Genomic DNA, 22,858 nt, shown 5'->3' with positions numbered 1-22,858 from the left:
GTCTACGTTTTCAAAGTCAAACAGCGTCAAGTAAGTTGATTCCCAAAATTATTACAGAATTCTGAATTATGTATATTTCGTCAGAACAAGTCTGAAAAATTCACGGCTAAAATATCGGTGTGTTACATCACAATACGAGGGCAGGGACCCGGATTTTATTCCCGTGTCTGCCCGTAAAGTGCCAGGTAAGCGTGGGTATCGAAAATAGGTCTCTATGTTTTGAGGGGTTTGGGGTCCTGCAGAGTGTTTTAACCTTAGGCCATGTTTGGTACAAGTTTTGTTTATAAGAGTGTTTTCATGTGAGTATTGCAGGGTACAATGGGGAAAAGAGGAGCACAGACAAGCCTCGGAAGAGAAAGATTTTACGGAAAATCAAAGCTGAGATATGTTCGCAAAATATGGCCAACCCAGACATGGAGAAAGCCGCAAGATCACGGAAACGTGTGTTGATAATAAAATATGTTTAGTTATGCATCATGTACATGATCACAATGGATTTTTACTGTTTAATATTATAATATCAACATTCGATGCAGATACCTGTACACATGGAGTACCTATTTTTTATTAAGTAAAGCAAAACTTACTTTATTAGTTCTGATACCTTTGGATGAAGTGATGAAAGGATGGGCTCTTAAACAATACCCACATCAAGTCAAAACAATGGCTTCATATCTCGGGGTTTTTGACCATATGTTTGATGGTAGAAGCTTCACTCCTTTGGTAGCGATGAATGTGGACTACCCAGATGGTAGTTCGGTGCATTGTGGTAATTTTCTATCACCAGCACAGGTAATGGTCATTGGTTACTATCACCAGGAGTAAAGAATATGTCTTGGACAATAATACACCATACTTACTGTAGTCTAGTTTTATAGTTGTTTGTCATGCTGTTCACAACATATTACCAGAAATAAACTTTTGGTGCGAAAACTTACATCTGTGAACAAAAAACCATTGTTATTTTCTAGACATCTTGCGAACCAAAAGTGTCATTTCACACTGAAGATGACTCTCTGACCACATTATTGATGGTGGATTTAGGTTGGTTGAAAGTGTCTTTAATTTTCTCACAAGTAGTTAAACCCCTAACACAATTGATAACAAAAGAAAAGAAATGGTAAAAAAACTCTGAATCATAATTACTTATCATTCCTATAAAGATGGTAATATCTTGTCAAGAAATGATGAAATACTACACTGGATGGTGTAAGTTTGTTTACTTTTTGATGCAACATTTGACAAACCACAGACAAATTATCATCCATGATTTCCCTAGAACCAGTAGATTCTGTTTCTCTGACTTTTCAATCAGATAAGTCTTCATTGTTTATACTGACACGTGCCTATCACAGGATTGACATGAGATATGAAATATCACTGATTCATCTCCAAACAAAAGGATCTTGAAGTTCTTTCCAAATTGTTTTCATATTCGTACATTCAATATCTCATCCTGCTCTTTTCAGTGGTAATATTCCTAACGGAGATTTAACTCAGGGGGAGTCAGTCTGTCAGTATCTTCCACCATGCCCCGTTAAAGGAACTGGTTATCACAGGATTGTGTTTTGTCTTATGAAGCAAACAACACGCTATGATTACGAGGCTATTCACACAAGACATAACACAAGGTTAGAGCGTTTCTTGGAAGTCAAAATTGAGACAAACCAATAAAAGTTACAATATATAAAAACCGTGTTCTTTATTCCTTAAATTGTGTTTAGATGCCTCGTCAGCAGATCGTTTAAAACATCGACGTTTTTGGACAATTTTCAACTTGTTCCTCAGGCACTTTCTTTCTTTCAAGCAACCTGGGACATGTCCGTATCAAATAATTTCACAGAAATCTTGGGTAACAAAAAATAACGCGATCCTTACTGACCTTCAGTATTTATTATAACCAGTGTTTACTAGAATATTGAAAGAATCAGTTCGGTTTTGTTAAAAACATTTATCCTTCGTTCAGGTATAAAAGAACCCGTGTATGACCTGGAACCATTCTTGACACCGAACCAAAGAAAACGTTCACAAGTTAGAGAGATATTCGCAAAAAAATACACAAATATGTAACGAGTTTTGCTCTCTGTAAATCAGTCTAAATAAATTTTCACACAAAATAGCTTGGAGTGGTTATTTAGAGATGTGATGAGGTGGGTTGACTTGGAAATATTTCAAAAAAACTTTGAGCGGAGCGGAATTTTACACCGAAGTTGCGGCGTTTTTAAAGAGGCAGGATTACTAACAAAAACGTTGGTCTTTCTCGTAGAGAATATGAGAGATTTTGTGGGATCAGATCGATCAGTAGATAGGATACATGCTTTCTGCTTACATTGTTACATATTACATTCACGGGGATGCTTTTCTGAAACGAAATGGGAAACTTTGACCAGGTGGATCACTAAAAGTCTGTTCACACGATCCAATTTTGTTGGATTCAATTCACTTCTGATGGATGTTTTATAGTCTGTTGTATCGTAATGTATATCAGCAGCAAATCCACTGAAGCCAATGTACTACGGCTTCACCACTAGCCGACTATATTTCTACGTCAGAAGTGAATTGGATCCAACAAAATTGGATCTTGTGAACAGACCTTAAGACAGACGTAACCTTACGAACCAACATTGTTTGCTGGGCTGCCTTGGCTATGGACAAAGCATTAATACTAGCAGTGAAAAGTTTATTTTTAATACAAAGAAATCTTCCTACGAATTAGGGCCTGTTCATATGAGCCGGGCCAGCCCGGTTGAGCCGGGCTAGCTCGCTTTTGCTGTTTTCATATGAGCCCGTTAAAGGCGAGATCTCGCTTTGTTCAGGCGAGATCTCGCCAAAGCCGGGCTGGCCTGGTTCCATATGAATGCAATTTTACAAATAAAGTAAAATAATATGTGAGGCGAGGCGAGATCCCGCCACTGCCGTACTAGCCCGGCTAAACCGGGCTGGCCCGTCTCATATGAACAGGCCCTTAGTGAAATTACAATTATAAACTACAAGATATATATACAAATGATAAAAAATACAATCATATACACTCAAGAATACTATTTACAAAGCATTAAAAACTTCAGAAACTACAATCAGAAACTACAAACACTGATTGATTTTTAAACAATGCAAACTGATATATTAAATTTACATTCCTATAAACGTCTCATCCACACGGGCTAAATTTAATCAAAAACATTTGAAAGATAATTTGTTTCCTTAAAAGGAGTCTACAATTCATTGTCAACTGCACACAGATGAAACAATCACGTTCTCGCAACTTTTACCTTCGAGGTATGAATAAGTAAAAAACTACAAGAGTAATATACCGAATGTGTCATGAAGAAAAGTAATGATATGATTTGCCTGCAATATACAGCTTCACAAAAACATTTCACAACGTTTGGCGCGTTTTACAACGAATGCAGCCATTACTTTACATTTAGTAAATCAGTTTGCAGTTGTCACTCTTAGCATCACTTAAATATTTAACATCTTCAGTTGTTAAATCATTGTTACTTACATTTAGTTTAGTAAGTTTACAGTTGTCACTCTTCAAAGCATCACTTAAATATTTAACATCTTCAGTTTTTAAAATATTGTTACTTACATTTAGTTTAGTAAGTTTACAGTTGTCACTCTTCAAAACATCACTTAAATATTTAGCACCTTCAGTTTTCAAATAATTGTGACTTACATTTAGTTTAGTAAGTTTACAGTTGTCACTCTTCAAAGCATCACTTAAATATTTAACACCTTCAGTTTTTAAATTATTGCCACTTACATTTAGTTTAGTAAGTTTACAGTTGTCACTCTTCAAAGCATCACTTAAATATTTAACACCCTCAGTTTTTAAATTATTGCCACTCACATTTAGTTTAGTAAGTTTACAGTTGTCACTCTTCAAAGCATCACTTAAATATTTAGCACCTTCAGTTGTTAAATCATTGACTCTTACATTTAGTTTAGTAAGTTCACAGTTGTCACTCTTCAAAGCATCGCTTAAATATTTAACACCTTCAGTTTTTAAATCATTGTAACTTACATCTAGTTCAGTAAGTTTACAGTTGTCACTCTTCAAAGCATCACTTAAATATTTAAAATCTTCAGTTGTTAAACCATTGTTACTTACATCTAGTTCAGTGAGTTCACAGTTGTCACTCTCCAGGTCATGGTTATCTTTCTTCAAAAACTCAGCCAATTCACGGATAGTAATGTTCGTCACAGTACAAAGATTGATTTGAAGCTGTTTCAAGTTCTTGATGTGGCTTAAAAATTTGAACAAAGCCGTAGATTCTGCTGGTGCAATATTTAATCCAAACAAAGCAAATGTTTCATGATCATCCTCAGACGCAAACGACGAAATCATTTTCATGACGCGATCTTCTTGCATTTCCCAAACACTTTTTATCACGAGTAAACCTTTGTCATTACTCTCGTCAATACGTCGTTTCTTTGGCAACCAGTCTTGAAATCTAGATTAAGATATTTTGAGAGAAAAGTTTAGAAGTTAAAGATTATATTTAGAGAAAACTCGGTAGTAATGGCCATTTTATCAAAGAGAAAATTAATTCACGGCGTAAAAACGACAACACATGTACGTGTTTTTTGTAGAAACAAAACTGTAAAAGTAAGAATTTCTCAAAAGAAAATATAATTTTTATGACAGCTTTTTTCTTTAAAATGGTTTAAAATGGTTTTTCCGTTTCGTCTGCAAAAATTTGAAGGTTATCTTCACATGTACGAAACAAAAACTATTGAATTTGTACTAAGCTGTTTGATAAATTGTTGAAAACAGTAAAATATTACCTCATATTTTGAAATTACGCCAACAAAACGACATATAAATCTTTTAAATATATCCATTCAGGTAATTTTAGCTTTTCCTTCTTTTTAATAATTTTGAATAGTTTTTCAAGGTTTTTTGTTTGTTTTTAACTCAGTTTTCTCCTCATCTTCGCGGGTCATATTAAAAAAAACAAAAGTGAGCCGCAGCAGAGTATCACGTGAATCACTGATTAGCCAATCATATCGCTTCAAACCACCTCAACTGACACGTGCTTGTCCTATGAATATATTTCATTGTACAGCATGCAAAACTATTGACTAGAAAACTGCACTGGAATCAATCAAAGTCATCAAAAGTTAAACAGTAATTTCATTAAATCATCTGATAACAGTTATAATTATGTTAATAATTGTTTGAATAAAATATAAGTACAGCAACCTTTCACAGAATTGGCTAATCAGAATCATTCATAATTTATACAATAGGCGCAGAGGTTATATCAACTTTGGAATATCCTCAATGTTGCTAATGCTAGGTAAGGAAGCTGTTGCAGATTTTTGTTGAGGGTTTTAAATTGATGCCAGCTAGCAACATGCATCAGTTATAATGCAATACTACCCAATACACCTATAAATTGTAACAATTTTTTACCTTTTGCATATACGTTCAATCACTTCACTGTCTTCATGCTCTGCTGACCTGATAAATAATTAAATGTGAATAAATACAAGATTATATGGACTAAATGATACAACAGTGAATAAATAATATAAGGAGATTCCTTTACATGTATATGGCTATGAAATTGAGTTGTGACTATACAATATAACTGGCTACTTTATAACTTTATCTTAATTATCTAACTTGAAGAAAAATTAAGCATACCTTAACTCTCTCATCCTATCTCCAAGTAACCCAGCTACAAACTGGATCACCAAATGCCACCTGGGTTCATTAATGTGATCTTCTAAAAATCTTTCAACATTTTTGATATCATCAACCACATGTAGTGCAGCCAGAAACTCTTGAATTGTAAGATGAAGAAAAGAGAAAATATTTCGTCTTTTGTCTTTCAATTGATTGAACACACCAGAATCAGATAAGCCATCCACAGTGTTATTACTGCTCTCAAATTCAAAAACTAGCTTGTTTTCTTTCATTCCATCCCATGCAATTCCCTTTAATTTCTCCAGGTCCCCTTGCAAATGCTTTGGAAGTTTTGCAGTCAAGTAATCCTTTTTTACTGGTTCATTCTTGTATTTTAAATTGTGTTTGAGTAGCAAAATCTTTATAGCTCTATTGTACAGTTCAGTTATTGTTTTGGGGATATTAGTATAGTTTCCATCCTCCACTTGTTCACCAAAATCAATGCTCTCATATAATGTCAAGCACACTACATAGGAGTTGACTGGTATGTAACAGAAACTTAATAGTTCTGGGGAGCTCTTAATTACCTGCCATATCTCTGAACTTTTCATGTCATCATCACAAAACTTTTCAACATACTTTTCTATTTGTTCCTCATTAAAACCCAGTATCTCCACTTCCCGATTAAACTTAATTTGATCATGTTGATAAATATATTCTGCTGTAGGTCGAGATGTGATTAACACAGTGGCTCCAGGCAATAGTTTGCCTTTCACCAGCTGTTTAAGGATAAGCAACATATGACACTTTTTGTCAGGGCTGTTTATAATAATTTCACCAGTTAAACACTCTTGATCAACTTTAAGTTCATCCAAGCCATCAAAAACAAGAATGACATTTTTTGGGTATTTGCAAACAAATTGAAAGACAGTCATGCCACAATAAGATAATGACATTTTAAGACCATGAGCCTTGCTTAATACTTCTCGAAGGCTTGTTTTTCCTTTGTTAAAATCACGAAATTTAATCAATAGTATAAATTTTCCATGATAGAATCCAGGTCTTTCTTTGTCTTGTTGACACTCATGAAATATTTTTCTTGTCAGTAGAGTTTTTCCAATTCCAGGTCGGCCCACTACAAGAAACAGTTCTAGTGTTTCACCAAATTTTTCTGCTTGAAATAATTCTGCTGGACTCTTGAGGATTCTTGAATTAGGGGGTTTTTCCAATTGCACATGATAAATCTGATGTCGACTTTCAAATTCTCTTCTGGGATTGTAGGCATGTTCCCTTCCATCTTGAATTATAACATTGATATAGATCTCCTCAAGTCTTCGACGTGAAAAATCTTCCCTTCCAAAGTCGTCATGTACGTAAAATAAATCTTCGGATTGGTTTTTTTGAATAATTTGCAGCAACTCGGTTATCTCTAGAGTTATTTTAAACGTTTTCTAAAAGGTACACGCTAATGAACTCCTGATCAGTAGGAAAGTGGGTCTCTTCCATGCCGACCAACAACAGATAAACAATCTCAACGAGTGTCACTGCATCGACGAGAAAATTATCGTGATGAAGCCGACAACAACTGTTGTTCTTCCCAGCCATGAATAAGTGCAGTCCACAAATGAAGAATCGTAGTTGACCGTGTGACGTTCTCATGGGAAGTACTAGTGTGTTTCATATTGGGCAAAGGACATTCAAAATGGGTCGGAAAATTGGACGAGGTTAAGAGAAATGCTGAGAATATTGTCAGTGGTATTATACGACAAACGATTAAATGGATTATGTAAGCCATAAATACAAAATAACGTTTACTACCCTGATAAGCCACTGATGCGGCTGACGATGCTTCAGACAATGGCTGGCTTTCTTCTACGCCCTCGCTCGTCGTTGCGTTTGGATTATTGCGACGAAGTCGACTCTATGTTCACCAGGTAACCGTACACGATAGTACATACAACCACAAGTCCAAAACTTATCACAATCAGGACATTGAGAGATAACGAAGGGAGGAATTCTTGGGCATATTTCAAAAGACACTGTGTTTCAATATACTTCTGCTTCGATAGAGTACTTGTAACAGACTTGTTTGGGTCACATTCTAGACTTGATTTCGCCTCGTAATCACTCGCGATTGCAACCAGAACCACGCCAATTGCTACAAACAAAGCAAGAACTACTGAACTGTACGTATTGTAACAGTTACGAGAAACCAGTTTTAAGCAATTTTCCATGTCTGTAAAGGAGTACTTCAATGATTCTTTGCCAGTAAATTAGATTTGATCACATGGTAACCAGTGATTCTGCACCAACTGCTGTAGTGCTGTTTTTTTGCACCAACACCCTCCAAGACTCAAATGATTGGTTTAAAAAAACTGACCAGTAACCATAGGCAACCATAGGCATTACCATCATAGAGATTACCATAGGCAAAGGCAGCCCAGACTATGGCCCCCAGACATGTTTTCGTTCTCGTGGCGCTCGCGCGTGTACACGAGTCTACTTGGTCTATTATTATAAATATTATGACCAAGTAGACTCGTGTACACGCGCGAGCGCCACGAGAACGAAAACATGTCTGGGCTGCCTATGCAGTAACAGTAGTAATGACCAGTGGTAATGACCTCCTAGAATAACGTATGTATTTCTGACCTCGAGATAAAAGCTGGACAAAGGTCTTACACACATCTCAAACTGCATCTCACTTACCTAAGATATTTCACTGGCAAACTGCGGCCAAGTTTTCAAGACTGTCTTGCTGCGACGGGGTTGGGGTGTGCAGTCCTCCAATTATTTTTACATACCGTGAAATTTAACCCTAGTTTGTGTGATAGTTTGTTTCACTTTCACTCAAGCTGTGACCACGCACTTCCTTCCCAATTGACGCCGCCCCGAACCCCAATCTAAATTTTGTTCCGCAGTGATTTTGTTTTTTCTCCAAACTGTCAATGTGCGTATTCTGGGAAAATATCAAAAATCAGGCTTGTTTCATTTTGTCACCCATACACAGGTTGGGTAGCTATGGTAGAGCGGTTTTTAAACTGAAGGATTAACTCTGTAGGCTAATGTAGTGAAATACTACACTGGATGGTGTAAGTTTGTTTACTTTTTGATGCAACATTTGATAAACCGCAGACAAATTATCATCCATGACTTCCCTAGAACCAGTAGATTCTGTTTCCCTGATTTTTCAATCAGATAAGACTTCATTGTTTATATTCACACATGCCTGTCACAGGATTGACATGAGATATGAAATATCACTGATTCATCTCCAAACAAAAGGATCTTGAAGTTCTTTCCAACTTGTTTTCATATTCCTACATTCAATATCTCATCCTGCTCTTTTCAGCGGTAATATTCCTAACGGAGATTTAACTCTGGGGGAGTCAGTCTGCCAGTATCTTCCACCATGCCCTGTTAAAGGAACTGGTTATCACAGGATTGTGTTTTGTCTTCTGAAGCAAACAACACGCTATGATTACGAGGCTATTCACACAAGACACAGCACAAGGTTAGAGCGTTTCTTGGAAGTCAAAATTGAGACAAACCAATAAAAGTTACAATACATAAAAACCGTGTTCTTTATTCCTTAAATTGTGTTTTGATGTCTCGTCAGCAGATCGTTTAAAACATCGAGGTTTTTGGACAATTTTCAACTTGTTCCTCACGCACTTTCCTTCTTTCAAGCAACCTGGGACATGTCCGTATCAAATAATTTCACAGAAATTTTGGGTAACAAAAAATAACGCGGTCCTTACTGACCTTCAGTATTAACCAGTGTTTACTGGAATATTGAAAGAATCAGTTCGGTTTTGTTAAAAACATTTATCCTTCGTTCAGCTATAAAAGAACCCATGTATGACCTGGAACCATTCTTGACACCGAACCAAAGAAAACGTTCACAAGTTAGAGAGATATTCGCAAAAAAATACACAAATATGTAACGAATTTTGCTCTCTGTAAATCGGTCTAAATAAATTTTCACACAAAATAACTTGGAGTGGTTATTTAGAACGTGATGAGGTGGGTTGACTTGGAAATATTTCAAAGAAACTTTGAGCGGAGCCGAATTTTACACCGGAGTTGCGGCGCTTTTAAAGAGGCAGGATTACTAACAAAAACGTTGGTCGTTCTCGCAGAGAATATGAGAGATTTTGTGGGATCAGATCGATCAGTAGATAGGATACATGCTTTCTGCTTACATAGTTACATTAACGGGCTGACGGGGATGCTTTTCTGAAACGAAATGGGAAACTTTGACCAGGTGGATCACTAAAAGTCTGTTCATTGACACGATCTAATTTTGTTGGATTCAATTCACTTCTGATGGATGTTTTATAGTCTGTACCTTAAGGCAGACGTAACCTTACGAACCAACATTGTTTGCTGGGCTGCCTTGGCTATGGACAAAGCATTAATACTAGCAGTGAAAAGTTTATTTTTAATACAAAGAAATCTTCCTACAAATTAGTGAAATTACAATAATAAACTACAAGATATATATACAAATTATAAGAAATACAATCATATACACTCAAGAATACTATTTACAAAGCATTAAAAACTTCAGAAACTACAATCAGAAACTACAAAACCCTGATTTATTTTTAAACAATGCAAACTGATTTATTAAATTTACATTCCTATAAACCTCTCATCCACACGGGCTAAATTTATAAAAACATTTGAAAGATAATTATTTCCATAAAGGGAAGTCTATAATTCATTGTCAACTACACCCATGCTAGATGAAATAAGATTCACGTTCTCGCAAATTTTACCCTCGAGATAAAAATAAATAAAAAACTACGAGAGTAAAATACCCAATGTGTCATAAAGAAAAATATTAATATGATTTGCCTGCAACATACAGCTTCACAAAAACATTTCAAACGTTTGGCGCGTTTTACAGGATTGCAGCCATTATGACTTTACATTTAGTAAACCAGTTTGCAGTTGTCACTCTTAGCATCCCTTAAATAATTAGCATCTTCAGTTGTTAAATCATTGAGACCTAAACCCAGTTTAGTAAGTTTACAGTTGTCACTCTTCAAAGCATCACTTAAATATTTAACACCTTTAGTTTTTAAATCATTGAGACTTACATCTAGTTTAGTAAGTTTACAGTTGTCAGTTTTCAAAGCATCACTTAAATATTTAACAGCTTCAGTTTTTAAATCATTGCTATTTACATCTAGTTTAGTAAGTTTACAGTTGTCATTCTTCAAAGCATCACTTAAATATTTAGCACCTTCAGTTTTTAAATCATTGACACTTACATCTAGTTTAGTAAGTTTACAGTTGTCACTCTTCAAAGCATCACTTAAATATTTAGCACCTTCAGTTTTTAAAACATTGCCACTTACATCTAGTTTAGTAAGTTTACAGTTGTCACTCTTCAAAGCATCACTTAAATATTTAACATCTTCAGTTTTTAAATCATTGAGACTTACATCTAGTTTAGTAAGTTTACAGTTGTCACTCTTCAAAACATCACTTAAATATTTAACACCTTCAGTTTTTAAACCATTGTCACTTACATCTAGTTCAGTAAGTTTACAGTTGTCATTCTTCAAAGCATCACTTAAATATTTAACACCTTCAGTTTTTAAACCATTGACACTTACATCTAGTTTAGTAAGTTTACAGTTGTCACTCTTCAAAGCATCACTTAAATATTTAACACCTTCAGTTTTTAAATCATTGTTTCTTACATTTAGTTCAGTAAGTTTACAGTTGTCATTCTTCAAAGCATCACTTAAATATTTAACACCTTCAGTTGTTAAACCATTATTGCTACTTACATGTAGTTCAATAAGTTCACAGTTGTCACTCTCCAGGTCATGGTTATCTTTCTTCAAAAACTCAGCTAATTCACGGATAGCAATGTTCGTCACAGTACAAAGAATTATTTGAAGCTGTTTCAAGTTCTTGATGTGGCTTAAAAATTTGAACAAAGCCGTAGATTCTGCTGGTGCAATATTTAATTCATACAAAGTAAATGTTTCATCCTCATCCTCAGACGCAAACGACGAAATCATTTTCATGACGCAATCTTCTTGCATTTCCCAAACACTTTTTATCACGAGTAAACCTTTGTCATTACTCTCGTCAATACGTCGTTTCTTTGGCATCCAGTCTTGAAATCTAGATTAAGATATTTTAAGAGAAAAGTTTAGAAGTTAAGGATTCTATTTTACTATTTAGATAAAACTTGGTAGTAATGGCCGCATTTTATCAAAAGCCATGACCGGGCTGCTGTGCATATACAGACTAATAGTGATTTTGTTTTTTGTAGAAACAAAACTACAAAAGTAAGAATTTCTCAAAAGAAAATATAAGTTCTGTTACAGCTTTTTTTCTTTAAAATGGTGTTAAAATGGTTTTTTTGTTTCGTCTGCAAAAAATTGAAGGTTATCGTCTTCTCGTCTTCCCATGTAAGAAACAAAAACTATTGAATTCGTACTAAGCTTTTTGTTTGATAAATTGTTGAAAACAGTAAAATATTACCTTATATTTTTGAATTACGGCAACAAAACGTCACTTAAATATTTTAAATATATCCATTCAGGTAATTTTAGCCTTTTCTTCTTTCTTTTTAATAATTTTGAATAGTTTTTCAAGGTTTTTTGTTTGTTTTTAACTCAGTTTTCTCCTCATCTTCGCAGGTCATAAAAAATTCAAAAGTGAGCCGCAGCAGAGTATCACGTGAATCACTGATTAGCCAATCATATCGCTTCAAACCACCTCAACTGGCACGTGCTTGTCCTATAAAGTCTATAATCAGTATAATTAATATTTCATTGTACTCTTTTTACAGCATGCAAAACTATTGACTTGGAGACTACACTGGAATCAATCATAGTCATCAAAAGTTATAATTTCTTTAAATCATCTGATAACAGTTATAATTATGTTAATAATTGTTTGAATAAAAATAAGTACAGCAACCTTTCACAGAATTGGCTAATCAGAATCATTCATAATACATACAACAGGCAGAGGTCTTATCAACTTTGGAAAATCCTCAATGTCACTAATGCTAGGTAAGGAAGCTGTTGCAGATTTTGCCAGTTAGCAACATGCATCAGCTATAACGCAATACTACTCAATACGCCTATGAATTATAACAATTTTTTACCTTTTGCATATACATTCAATCACTTCACTGTCTTCACGCTTTGCTGACCTGATAAATAATTAAATGTGAATGAATACAAGATTTATATATAGACTAAATGATACAACAATGAATAAATAATATAAGAAGATTCCCTTACATGCACATGGCTATCAAATTGAGTTGTGACTATACCATATAACTGGCTACTTTATAACTTTATCTAATTTGAAGAAAAATTAGGCATACCTTAACTCTCTCATCCTATCTCCAAGTAACCCAGCTACAAACTGGATCACCAAATGCCACCTGGGTTCATTAATATGCTCTTCTAAAAATCTTTCAACATTTCTAATATCATCAACCACATGTAGTGCAGCCAGAAACTCTTGAATTGTAAGATGAAGAAAAGAGAAAATATTTCGTCTTTTGTCTTCCAATTGATTGAACACACCAGAATCAGATAAGCCAGCCACAGATTTATCACTGCTTTTAAACTCAAAAACTAACTTGTCTTCTTCCATTCCATTTCTTGCAATTCCCTTCAACTTGTCCAGGTCCCTTTGAAGCAGCTCTGGAAGTTCCACAGTCAGATAATCCTTTTCTACTGGTTTATTCTTGTATTTTGAATTGTGTTTGAACAGCAAAATCCTTATAGCTCTTTTGTACAATTCAGTTATTGTTTTAGGAATCTTGCTGTAGCATTCATCCTCCACGTCTTCACCAAAATCAATGCTTTCATATAATGTCAAGCAAATTATATAGGAGTTGACAGGTATGTAACAGAAGCTGATTAGTTCTGGGGAATCCTTGATTATGTTCCATATTTCTGAACTTTTCTGGGTGTCATCACCACAATTTTTTTTGACATACTCTTCTATTTGTTTCTCACTAAAACCCAACATTTCAACTTTTTGTTCAAAATCAAGCCTTTCGTAGATGTGTTCTGCTGTTGGTCGAGATGTGGTTAACACAGTGATTCCAGGTAATAGTTCATTATTCACCAGCTGTTTGAAAATCAGGAATATATGAGCATGTTCCTCTAGGCTGTTCACAGTTTTTCCATTAATTAAACACTCATCATCTACCTGGAGTTCATCTAAGCCATCAAAAACAAGGATTGTTTTACTTGGGTTCTGACGGATACGTTCATGGATAAACTCATTGTTGGACAGATCTATTGCCTTATTGAGACCATGAGCTTGATTTAATATTTCTTGAAGACTTGTGTCTTTCTTGCTAAAATTACGAAATTTGATCAATAGAACAATTTTTCCATGCCAGAATTCATCAGGTTTTCCGCCTTCTTGCCACTCCTGAGATATTTTTTCGGTTAATAGAGTTTTCCCAATGCCTGGTCTTCCAACTATAAGAACAGTTCTAGGTTGTTTCTTACCAGCTTTTCCTGCTTGAAATAATTCTGCTGTATTCTCAAGTACTTTTGCATTAGGGGGCTTTTCCAATTGAATGTCATAAATCTCATGTCTACCTTTCAAAAATTCATTTCTCAAATATTTGACAAGTTGTCTTCCATCTTGAATTATGACATTGATATAAATTTCATCCAGTTTTTGTTTCTCTCCTAAGACATCATTCATAGTAAATGAATGTTTGGTCTTATGTTCCTGAATTTGCTCTTGTACTTTCTGGTTTAGTTCTTGGTTAGGAGAGTTAGAGTTAGTTTCCTGAGATATCTCATGTACTTTTTGGTTTACCTCATGGTTAGGAGAGTTAGACTTGTTTTCCTGAGTTATCTCATGGATTTCCTGGTTTGCTTCTTGGTTAGGAAAGTAAGAGGAGTAAGGGTTGGAGGTGTTAGGGGTTGCTTCTGCATGCTTCTTTTCAAGGTACAGGTTAATGAACTCCTGATCAGTTTTGAAAGTGGGTCTCTTCCATGCGGACCACAACAGATAGACAATCTCAACGAGTGTCACTGCATCGACGAGGAAATTTATCGTGATGAAGCCAACAACAACTTGTTGTTTCTTCCCAGCCATTGCATAAGTGCAGACCACAAATGAAGAATTCGTAGTTGACCGTGTGACGTTCTCGTGGAAAGTACTAGTTGTTGTTTTCATATTGGGCAAAGGACATTCAAAATGGGTCGGAAAATTGGACGAGGTTAAGAGAAATGCTGAGAATATTGTCAGTGGTATTATACGACAAACGATTAAATGGATTACGTAAGCCATAAATACAAAATAACTATTTCTACCTCGATAGGCCACTGGTGCGGCTGGCGATGCTTCAGACTGTAGTGGCTGGCTTTCTTCTACGCCCTCGTTCGTCGTTGTGTTTGAATTATTTGCGAAGAAGTCGACTCTATGTTTCACCAGGTAACCGTACACGACACTACATACAATCACAAGTCCTAAACTTATCACAATCTGGACATTGAGAGGTAACGAAGGGAGGAATTCTTGGGCATATTGAAGACGACACTGTGTTTCAATGTACTTCCCCTCATATAAAGAGCTCGTGAGTTTACAATCCAGACTTGATTTCGACTCGTAATCACTCGCGATTCCAACCAGAACCACGCCAATTGCTACAAACAAAGCAAGAACAACTGAACTGTACGTATTGTAACAGTTACGAGGAATCAGTTTTAAACAATTTTCCATGTCTGTAAAGGAGTACTTCAATGATTCTTTGCCAGATTAGATTACAGGCAGCCCAGACTTTGACTTGCGCGTGTGATACTCGCGCGTGTGTCGCGCTTACGTTATATAGACGAAGTAAACAACGTAAGCGCGACACGCGCGCGAGTATCACACGCGCAAGTCAAAGTCTGGGCTGCCTATGATTAGATTTGATCACATAAGTTACTAGCCTCCTCCGCAGGCATCTCTTATGTATTTATATTAGGCATTTATATTTGGCTTGGGTTAGCTGCTCCCCGACACAGCTAACCCAAGCCAAATATAAATGCCTAATATAAATACATAAGAGATGCCTGCGGAGGAGGCTAATAAGTTACATAACCAATGACCACTATCCTGCTGTTATTCTGCACCAACACCCTCCGATCCAGGACTCATATGATTGGTTGAGAACTGACCACCCTTCAAGAATAACGTTATTATTTCTGACCTCGAGATAAAAGCTGGACAAAGGTGAAAGGTCTTACGCACATCTCAAACTGCATCTCATTTACGGCCTACCTCGGATATTTCACTGGTAAACTGCGCCCAAGTTTTCAAGACTGTCTTGCTGCAGACCCGTCGGGGTTAAGGTGTGCAGTCCCAGAATATTTTTACATACTGTGGAATTTAACACGAGTTTGTGTGATGGTTTGTTTCACTTTCACTCAAGCTGTGACCACGCCCTTTCTTCCCAATTGACGCAGCCCGACCCCCAATCAAAATTTTGTTCCGACACGGACAGGTCTGTACCGTCTTTGTCACAGTGATTTTATTTTTTTCTCCAAACTGTCAGTGTGCGTATTCTGGGCAAATATAAAAAATCGGGCTTGTTTCATTTTGTCTCCCATACACAGGTTGGGTAGCTATGGTAGAGCGGTTTTTAAACTGAAGGATTTACTCTGCAGGCTAATGTAGTGAAATACTACACTGGATGGTGTAAGTTTGTTTACTTTTTGATCTAACATTTGATAAACCACTGACAAATTATCATCCATGATTTCCCTAGAACCAGTAGATTCTGTCCCTCTGACTTTTCAATCAGGTAAGTCTTCATTGTTTATACTGACACATGCCTATCACAGGATTGACATGAGATATGAAATATCACTGATTCATCTCCAAACAAAAGGATCTTGAAGTTCATTCCAAATGTTTTCATATTCGTACATTCAATATCTCATCCTGCTCTTTTCAGCGGTAATATTCCTAACGGAGATTTAACTCAGGGGGAGTCAGTCTGCCAGTATCTTCCACCATGCCCTGTTAAAGGAACTGGTTATCACAGAATTGTGTTTTGTCTTCTGAAGCAAACAACACGCTATGATTACGAGGATATTCACACAAGACATAACACAAGGTTAGAGCGTTTCTTGGAAGTCAAAATTGAGACAAACCAATAAAAGTTACAATATATAAAAACCGTGTTCTTTATTCCTTAAATTGTGTTTAGATGTCTCGTCAGCAGATCGTTTAAAACATCGACGTTTTTGGACAATTTTCAACTTGTTCCTCAGGCACTTTCCTTCTTTCAAGCAACCTGGGACATGTCCGTATCAAATAATTTCACAAAAATCTTGGGTAACAAAAAATAACGCGATCCTTACTGACCTTCAGTATTAACCAGTGTTTACTGGAATATTGAAAGAATTAGTTCGGTTTTGTTAAAAACATTTATCCTTCGTTCAGGTATAAAAGAACCCGTGTATGACCTGGAGCCATTCTTGACACCGAACCAAAGAAAACGTTCACAAGTTAGAGAGATATTCGCAAAAAAATACACAAATATGTAACGAGTTTTGCTCTCTGTAAATCGGTCTAAATAAATTTTCACACAAAATAGCTGGGAGTGGTTATTTAGAGATGTGATGAGGTGGGTTGATTTGGAAATATTTCAAAGAAACTTTGAGCGGAGCCGAATTTTACACCGGAGTTGCGGCGCTTTTAAAGAGGCAGGATTACTAACAAAAACGTTGGTCGTTCTCGTAGAGAATATGAGAGATTTTGTGGGATCAGATCGATCAGTAGATAGGATACATGCTTTCTGCTTACATTGTTGCATTCACGGGCATGCTTTTCTGAAACGAAATTCATCCCGTATTTATATGGGAAACTTTGACCAGGTAGATCACTAAGACAGACGTAACTTTACGAACCAACATTGTTTGCTGGGCTGCCTATGGACAAAGCATTAAGACTAGCACTGAAAAGTTTATTTTTATCTCACAACGCTTGCCTTGAGTTAAACATGTCCATTGAGTTAATACAAAGAAATCTTCCTACGAATTAGTGAAATGACAATAATAAACTACAAAATATACAAATTATAAGAAATACAGTCATATACACTCAAGAATACTATTTGCAAAGTTTTAAAAACTTCAGAAACTACAAAACACTGATTGATTTTTAAACAATGCAAACTGATTTACTAAATTTACATTCCTATAAACGTCTCATCCTCGTGGTTAATCAAAAACATTTGAAAGATGAAACAAGAATCACGTTCTACAAATTTTACCTTCGAGATATGAATAAACAAAAAACTACGAGAGTAAAATACCAAATGTGTCACAAAGAAAAATATTAATACGATTTGCCTGCAATATACAGCTTAACAAAAACATTTCACAACGTTTGTCGCGTTTTACATGATTGCAGCCATTACGACTTTACATTTAGTAAATCAGTTTGCAGTTGTCACTCTTAGCATCACTTAAATATTTAACACCTTCAGTTGTTAAACCATTGACACTTACATTTAGTTCAGTAAGTTTACAGTTGTCATTCTTCAAAGCATCACTTAAATATTTAGCACCTTCAGTTTTTAAATCATTGTAACTTACATTTAGTTTAGTAAGTTTACAGTTGTCACTCTTCAAAGCATCACTTAAATATTTAGCACCTTCAGTTTCTAAATCATTGACACTTACATTTAGCTCAGTAAGTTTACAGTTGTCACTCTTCAAAGCATCACTTAAATATTTAACACCTTCAGTTTTTAAATCATTGACACTTACATTTAGTTCAGTAAGTTTACAGTTGTCACTCTTCAGAGCATCACTTAAATATTTAGCACCTTCAGTTTTTAAATCATTGCCTCCTACATCTAGTTTAGTAAGTTTACAGTTGTCATTCTTCAGAGCATCATATAAATATTTAAGACCTTCAGTTTTCAAATTATTGTCACTTACATCTAGTTTAGTAAGTTTACAGTTGTCACTCTTCAAAGCATCACTTAAATATTTAGCACCTTCAGTTTTTAAATCATTGTCACTTACATCTAGTTCAGAAAGTTCACAGTTGTCACTCTTCAAAGCATCACTTAAATATTTAGCACTTTCAGTTTTTAAAAAATTGCCTCCTACATTTAGTTCAGTAAGTTTACAGTTGTCACTCTTCAAAGCATCACTTAAATATTTAACACCTTCAGTTGTTAAACCTCCATTGTTACTTACATTTAGTTCAGTAAGTTTGCAGTTGTCACTCTTTAGGCCATGGTTATCTTTCTTCAAAAACTCAGCCAATTCACGGATAGTAGTGTTCGTCACAGTACAAAAAAGATTTTAAGCTGTTTCAAGTTCTTGATGTGGCTTAAAAATTTGAACAAAGCTGTAGATTCTGCTGGTGCAATATTCAATGCCCTCAAAGTAAACAATTCATCATCATCCTCAGACGCAAACGACGAAATCATTTTCATGACGCGATCTTCTTGCATTTCCCAAACACATTTTATCACGAGTAAAGCTTTGTCATTACTCTTGTCAATACATCGTTCCTTTGGCATCCAGTCTTGAAATCTAGATTAAGATATTTTGAGTATTTTGACTGGGCTCATTAGTAAAAGGTGGACTGGACTCATTAGTAAAAGGTGGACTGGACTCATTAGTAAAAGGTGGACTGGACTCATTAGTAAAAGGTGGACACTAACGAGCCCAGTCCACCTTTTACTAATGAGTCCAGTCCACCTTTTACTAGTCTAGTCCATACTTCGCAGCCAGCAGAGTATCACCTGAATCACTGATTAGCCAATCATATCGCTTCAAATCACCTCAATTGGCACGTGCTTGTCCCTGTCTCTCCAAAGTGATTGTCACTGACTGACTAGTTGGTGACGAGTGACTATGGCTTTTTGTTTTAGTTTTTTAATTAAATAAAAAATTTCAAGTAATTATAATTTTTATGAAATTATGTTGATTTTTATTTGTAAACACCTTGAAATTTATAAGTCGCCTGAGTGATTACAAGCCTATATTCTATACTTTGCATTCGGCTCAGTGAATATAGGCTTGCAATCACCTCACCTTCAGCAACTAATTGTAAAATAGAGTCCACTGGTACAGCACGGAAATCATCATCTCATTTTCAAGTCATAGGAGTCTGGTAGTTGTGTAATTTAACAATATGCAATACCAACAGCAACCTTTACATTCCTATAAATTATAACAATTTTTTACCTTTTGCATATACATTCAATCACTTCACTGTCTTCATCCTTTGATGACCTGATAAAAAAATTACATGTTAACTGATTTAGCACACTAAATAGTATGGCATTTATTATCCTGTACAACAGCTTATGAGGCATACTTTTGACTTTCCTATTCAATTTTTAAAAACCTAGCTTATTGTCTTTAGTTAGCATTGGTTATGACTTACAAGGTTATTCACATATAAGTCACCAAAGCCACTCAAGATTACGTACATCATTGAACAGGTATGATAATATTCCCTCACATATATATAGCAATTAAATTATGTTATATGATGAGTTGCTGCTATACAATATAACTGGCTACACTTATTACGTTATCTAATTTGAAGAAAAATTAGACGTACCTTAACTCTCTCATCCTATTTCCAAGTAACCCAGCTACAAATTGGATCACCAAATGCCACCTGGGTTCATCAATGTGATCTTCTAAAAATCTTTCAACATTTTTGATATCATCAACCACATCTAGTGCAGCCAAAAACTCTTGAATTGTAAGATGAAGAAAAGAGAAAATATTTCGTCTTTTGTCATCCAATTGATTGAACACACCAGAATCCGATAAGCCAGCCACAGATTTATCGCTGCTTTTAAACTCAAAAACTAACTTGTTTTCTTCCATTCCATTTCTTGCAATTCCCTTCAACTTGTCCAGGTCCTTTTGAAGCAGCTCTGGAAGTTCCGCAGTCAGATAATCCTTTTCTACTGGTTTATTCCTGTGTTTTGAATTGTGTTTGAACAGCAAAATCCTTATAGCTCTTTTGTACAGTTCAGTTATTGTTTTAGGAATCTCGCTGTAGCTTTCATCCTTCACATGTTGACCAAAATCAATGCTTTCATATAATGTCATGCAAATTATATAGGAGTTGACAGGTATGTAACAGAAGCTGATTAGTTCTGGGGAATCCTTGATTATGTTCCATATTTCAGAACTTTTCTGGGTGTCACCACCACAATTTTTTTTAACATACTCTTCTATTTCTTTTTCACTAAAACCCAACATTTCAACTTTTCGTTCAAAATCAAGCCTTTGATAGATACGTTCTGCTGTGGGTCGAGATGTGGTTAACACAGTGATTCCAGGTAATAGTTCATTATTCACCAGCTGTTTGAATATCAGGAATATATGAGCATGTTCCTTTAGGCTGTTTACAGTTTTTTCATTAATTAAACACTCATCATCTACCTGGAGTTCATCTAAGCCATCAAAAACAAGGATTGTTTTACTTGGGTTCTGATGGATATATTCATGGATAAACTCATTGTTGGACAGAGCTATTGCCTTATTGAGACCATGAGCCTGATCTAATATTTCTTGAAGACTTGTTTCTTGCTTGTTAAAATTACGAAATTTGATCAATAGTACAATTTTTTCATGCCAGAATTCATCAGGTTTTCCGCCTTCTTGCCACTCCTGAGATATTTTTTGGGTTAATAGAGTTTTCCCAATGCCTGGTCTGCCAACTACAAGAACAGTTCTAGGTTGTTCCTTACCAGCTTTTGCTGCTTGAAATAATTCTGCTGTATTCTCAAGTACTTTTGCATTAGAGGGCTTTTCCAATTGAATGTCATAAATCTCATGTCTACCTTTTAAAAATCCACTTCTTGAATAATTGACACATTCTCTTCCATCTTGAATTATGACATTGATATAAATTTCATCCAGTTTTTGTTTCTCTCCTAAGACATCATTCATAGTAAATAAATGTTTGGATTTATTTTTCTGAATCATCTCATGTACTTCATGGTTAGGAGAGTTAGAATTAGCTTCCTGAGTTATCTCATGGATTTCCTGGTTTAATTCTTGGTTAGGAGAGTAAGAGGAGTAAGGCTTGGAGGTATTAGGTGTTGCTTCTGCATGCTTTTTTTCAAGGTACACGCCAATGAACTCCTGATCAGTTTTGAAAGTGGGTCTCTTCCATGCGGACCACAACAGATAAACAATCTCAACGAGTGTCACTGCATCGACGAGGAAATTTATCGTGATAAAGCCGACAACAACTTGTTGTTTCTTTCCACCCATTGAATAAGTGCAGTCCACAAATGAAGAATTCGTAGTTGACCGTGTGACGTTCTCATGGAAAGTACTAGTTGTTGCTTTCATATTGGGCAAACGACATTCAAAATGGGTTGGAAAATTGGACGAGGTTAAGAGAAATGCTGAGAATATTGTCAGTGGTATTATACGACAAACGATTAAATGGATTACGTAAGCCATAAATACAAAATAACTATTTCTACCTCGATAGGCCACTGGTGCGGCTGGCGATGCTTCAGACTGTAGTGGCTGGCTTTCTTCTACGCCCTCGTTCGTCGTTGTGTTTGAATTATTTGCGAAGAAGTCGACTCTATGTTTCACCAGGTAACCGTACACGACACTACATACAATCACAAGTCCTAAACTTATCACAATCTGGACATTGAGAGGTAACGAAGGGAGGAATTCTTGGGCATATTGAAGACGACACTGTGTTTCAATGTACTTCCCCTCATATAAAGAGCTCGTGAGTTTACAATCCAGACTTGATTTCGACTCGTAATCACTCGCGATTCCAACCAGAACCACGCCAATTGCTACAAACAAAGCAAGAACAACTGAACTGTACGTATTGTAACAGTTACGAGGAATCAGTTTTAAACAATTTTCCATGTCTGTAAAGGAGTACTTCAATGATTCTTTGCCAGATTAGATTACAGGCAGCCCAGACTTTGACTTGCGCGTGTGATACTCGCGCGTGTGTCGCGCTTACGTTATATAGACGAAGTAAACAACGTAAGCGCGACACGCGCGCGAGTATCACACGCGCAAGTCAAAGTCTGGGCTGCCTATGATTAGATTTGATCACATAAGTTACTAGCCTCCTCCGCAGGCATCTCTTATGTATTTATATTAGGCATTTATATTTGGCTTGGGTTAGCTGCTCCCCGACACAGCTAACCCAAGCCAAATATAAATGCCT

At 35.8% G+C, this 22,858-nt stretch overlaps 5 protein-coding genes across 5 annotated transcripts; 2 read left to right on the top strand and 3 right to left on the bottom strand.

Moving 5' to 3' along the window:
• Positions 1 to 83: 83 nt before the first annotated feature.
• Positions 84 to 2,105, top strand: LOC114516817 (39S ribosomal protein L38, mitochondrial-like). The gene is made up of 8 exons (XM_028536404.1): positions 84 to 185; positions 313 to 441; positions 596 to 792; positions 972 to 1,044; positions 1,164 to 1,209; positions 1,470 to 1,631; positions 1,725 to 1,852; positions 1,967 to 2,105. The coding sequence occupies exons 2-8, from the start codon at positions 399 to 401 to the stop codon at positions 2,068 to 2,070; spliced, it is 753 nt and encodes a 250-aa protein (XP_028392205.1). The 5' UTR covers positions 84 to 185; positions 313 to 398; the 3' UTR covers positions 2,071 to 2,105.
• An 886-nt stretch (positions 2,106 to 2,991) lies between these two features.
• LOC114516629 (NACHT, LRR and PYD domains-containing protein 4E-like) lies at positions 2,992 to 6,779 on the bottom strand. Its single transcript, XM_028536156.1, has 4 exons — positions 5,660 to 6,779; positions 5,426 to 5,473; positions 3,806 to 4,460; positions 2,992 to 3,583 (listed from the first exon to the last, which is right to left on the bottom strand). The coding sequence occupies exons 1-4, from the start codon at positions 6,595 to 6,597 to the stop codon at positions 3,428 to 3,430; spliced, it is 1,797 nt and encodes a 598-aa protein (XP_028391957.1). The 5' UTR covers positions 6,598 to 6,779; the 3' UTR covers positions 2,992 to 3,427.
• Positions 6,780 to 10,550: 3,771 nt separating this feature from the next.
• LOC114516628 (NACHT, LRR and PYD domains-containing protein 12-like) lies at positions 10,551 to 15,428 on the bottom strand. The gene is made up of 4 exons (XM_028536155.1): positions 13,014 to 15,428; positions 12,786 to 12,833; positions 11,097 to 11,791; positions 10,551 to 10,618 (listed from the first exon to the last, which is right to left on the bottom strand). The coding sequence occupies exons 1-4, from the start codon at positions 15,386 to 15,388 to the stop codon at positions 10,551 to 10,553; spliced, it is 3,186 nt and encodes a 1,061-aa protein (XP_028391956.1). The 5' UTR covers positions 15,389 to 15,428.
• A 902-nt stretch (positions 15,429 to 16,330) lies between these two features.
• LOC114516819 (39S ribosomal protein L38, mitochondrial-like) lies at positions 16,331 to 17,234 on the top strand. The gene is made up of 4 exons (XM_028536406.1): positions 16,331 to 16,345; positions 16,605 to 16,766; positions 16,860 to 16,987; positions 17,096 to 17,234. The coding sequence occupies exons 1-4, from the start codon at positions 16,341 to 16,343 to the stop codon at positions 17,197 to 17,199; spliced, it is 399 nt and encodes a 132-aa protein (XP_028392207.1). The 5' UTR covers positions 16,331 to 16,340; the 3' UTR covers positions 17,200 to 17,234.
• A 1,719-nt stretch (positions 17,235 to 18,953) lies between these two features.
• Positions 18,954 to 22,753, bottom strand: LOC114516627 (protein NLRC5-like). Its single transcript, XM_028536154.1, has 4 exons — positions 22,735 to 22,753; positions 20,246 to 22,588; positions 19,864 to 19,911; positions 18,954 to 19,206 (listed from the first exon to the last, which is right to left on the bottom strand). The coding sequence occupies exons 2-4, from the start codon at positions 22,546 to 22,548 to the stop codon at positions 18,954 to 18,956; spliced, it is 2,604 nt and encodes an 867-aa protein (XP_028391955.1). The 5' UTR covers positions 22,549 to 22,588; positions 22,735 to 22,753.
• Between the last annotated feature and the right edge of the window lie 105 nt (positions 22,754 to 22,858).

The sequence above is a fragment of the Dendronephthya gigantea genome, unplaced genomic scaffold (assembly GCF_004324835.1).
Source record: "Dendronephthya gigantea isolate DGI-Jeju-01 unplaced genomic scaffold, DenGig_1.0 000006F, whole genome shotgun sequence".
Lineage (NCBI taxonomy): Eukaryota > Metazoa > Cnidaria > Anthozoa > Malacalcyonacea > Nephtheidae > Dendronephthya > Dendronephthya gigantea.
This window is presented reverse-complemented; position numbering and strand designations above follow the sequence as displayed.

What these genes read in the sequence shown, in the direction of transcription:
- LOC114516627 (XM_028536154.1), bottom strand. Translation starts at nt 22,548, where the DNA reads ATGGAAAATTGTTTAAAACTGATTCCTCGTAACTGTTACAATACGTAC. An exon ending in AATAGGATGAGAGAGTTAAG is followed by an intron (nt 19,912 to 20,245) that starts GTACGTCTAATT and finishes TTTTTTTATCAG; the next exon opens with GTCATCAAAGGATGAAGACA. An exon ending in ATTGAATGTATATGCAAAAG is followed by an intron (nt 19,207 to 19,863) that starts GTAAAAAATTGT and finishes ATCTTAATCTAG; the next exon opens with ATTTCAAGACTGGATGCCAA.
- LOC114516628 (XM_028536155.1), bottom strand. Translation starts at nt 15,388, where the DNA reads ATGGAAAATTGTTTAAAACTGATTCCTCGTAACTGTTACAATACGTAC. An exon ending in GATAGGATGAGAGAGTTAAG is followed by an intron (nt 12,834 to 13,013) that starts GTATGCCTAATT and finishes ATTATTTATCAG; the next exon opens with GTCAGCAAAGCGTGAAGACA. An exon ending in ATTGAATGTATATGCAAAAG is followed by an intron (nt 11,792 to 12,785) that starts GTAAAAAATTGT and finishes ATCTTAATCTAG; the next exon opens with ATTTCAAGACTGGATGCCAA.
- LOC114516629 (XM_028536156.1), bottom strand. Translation starts at nt 6,597, where the DNA reads ATGTCATTATCTTATTGTGGCATGACTGTCTTTCAATTTGTTTGCAAA. An exon ending in ATTGAACGTATATGCAAAAG is followed by an intron (nt 4,461 to 5,425) that starts GTAAAAAATTGT and finishes ATCTTAATCTAG; the next exon opens with ATTTCAAGACTGGTTGCCAA. An exon ending in TTAAATATTTAAGTGATGCT is followed by an intron (nt 3,584 to 3,805) that starts TTGAAGAGTGAC and finishes GTAAGTAACAAT; the next exon opens with ATTTTAAAAACTGAAGATGT.
- LOC114516819 (XM_028536406.1), top strand. An exon ending in CACACAAGACATAACACAAG is followed by an intron (nt 16,767 to 16,859) that starts GTTAGAGCGTTT and finishes AATTGTGTTTAG; the next exon opens with ATGTCTCGTCAGCAGATCGT. An exon ending in TAATTTCACAAAAATCTTGG is followed by an intron (nt 16,988 to 17,095) that starts GTAACAAAAAAT and finishes TCCTTCGTTCAG; the next exon opens with GTATAAAAGAACCCGTGTAT.
- LOC114516817 (XM_028536404.1), top strand. Translation starts at nt 399, where the DNA reads ATGGCCAACCCAGACATGGAGAAAGCCGCAAGATCACGGAAAC. An exon ending in ATTATTGATGGTGGATTTAG is followed by an intron (nt 1,045 to 1,163) that starts GTTGGTTGAAAG and finishes ATTCCTATAAAG; the next exon opens with ATGGTAATATCTTGTCAAGA. An exon ending in GAAATACTACACTGGATGGT is followed by an intron (nt 1,210 to 1,469) that starts GTAAGTTTGTTT and finishes TGCTCTTTTCAG; the next exon opens with TGGTAATATTCCTAACGGAG.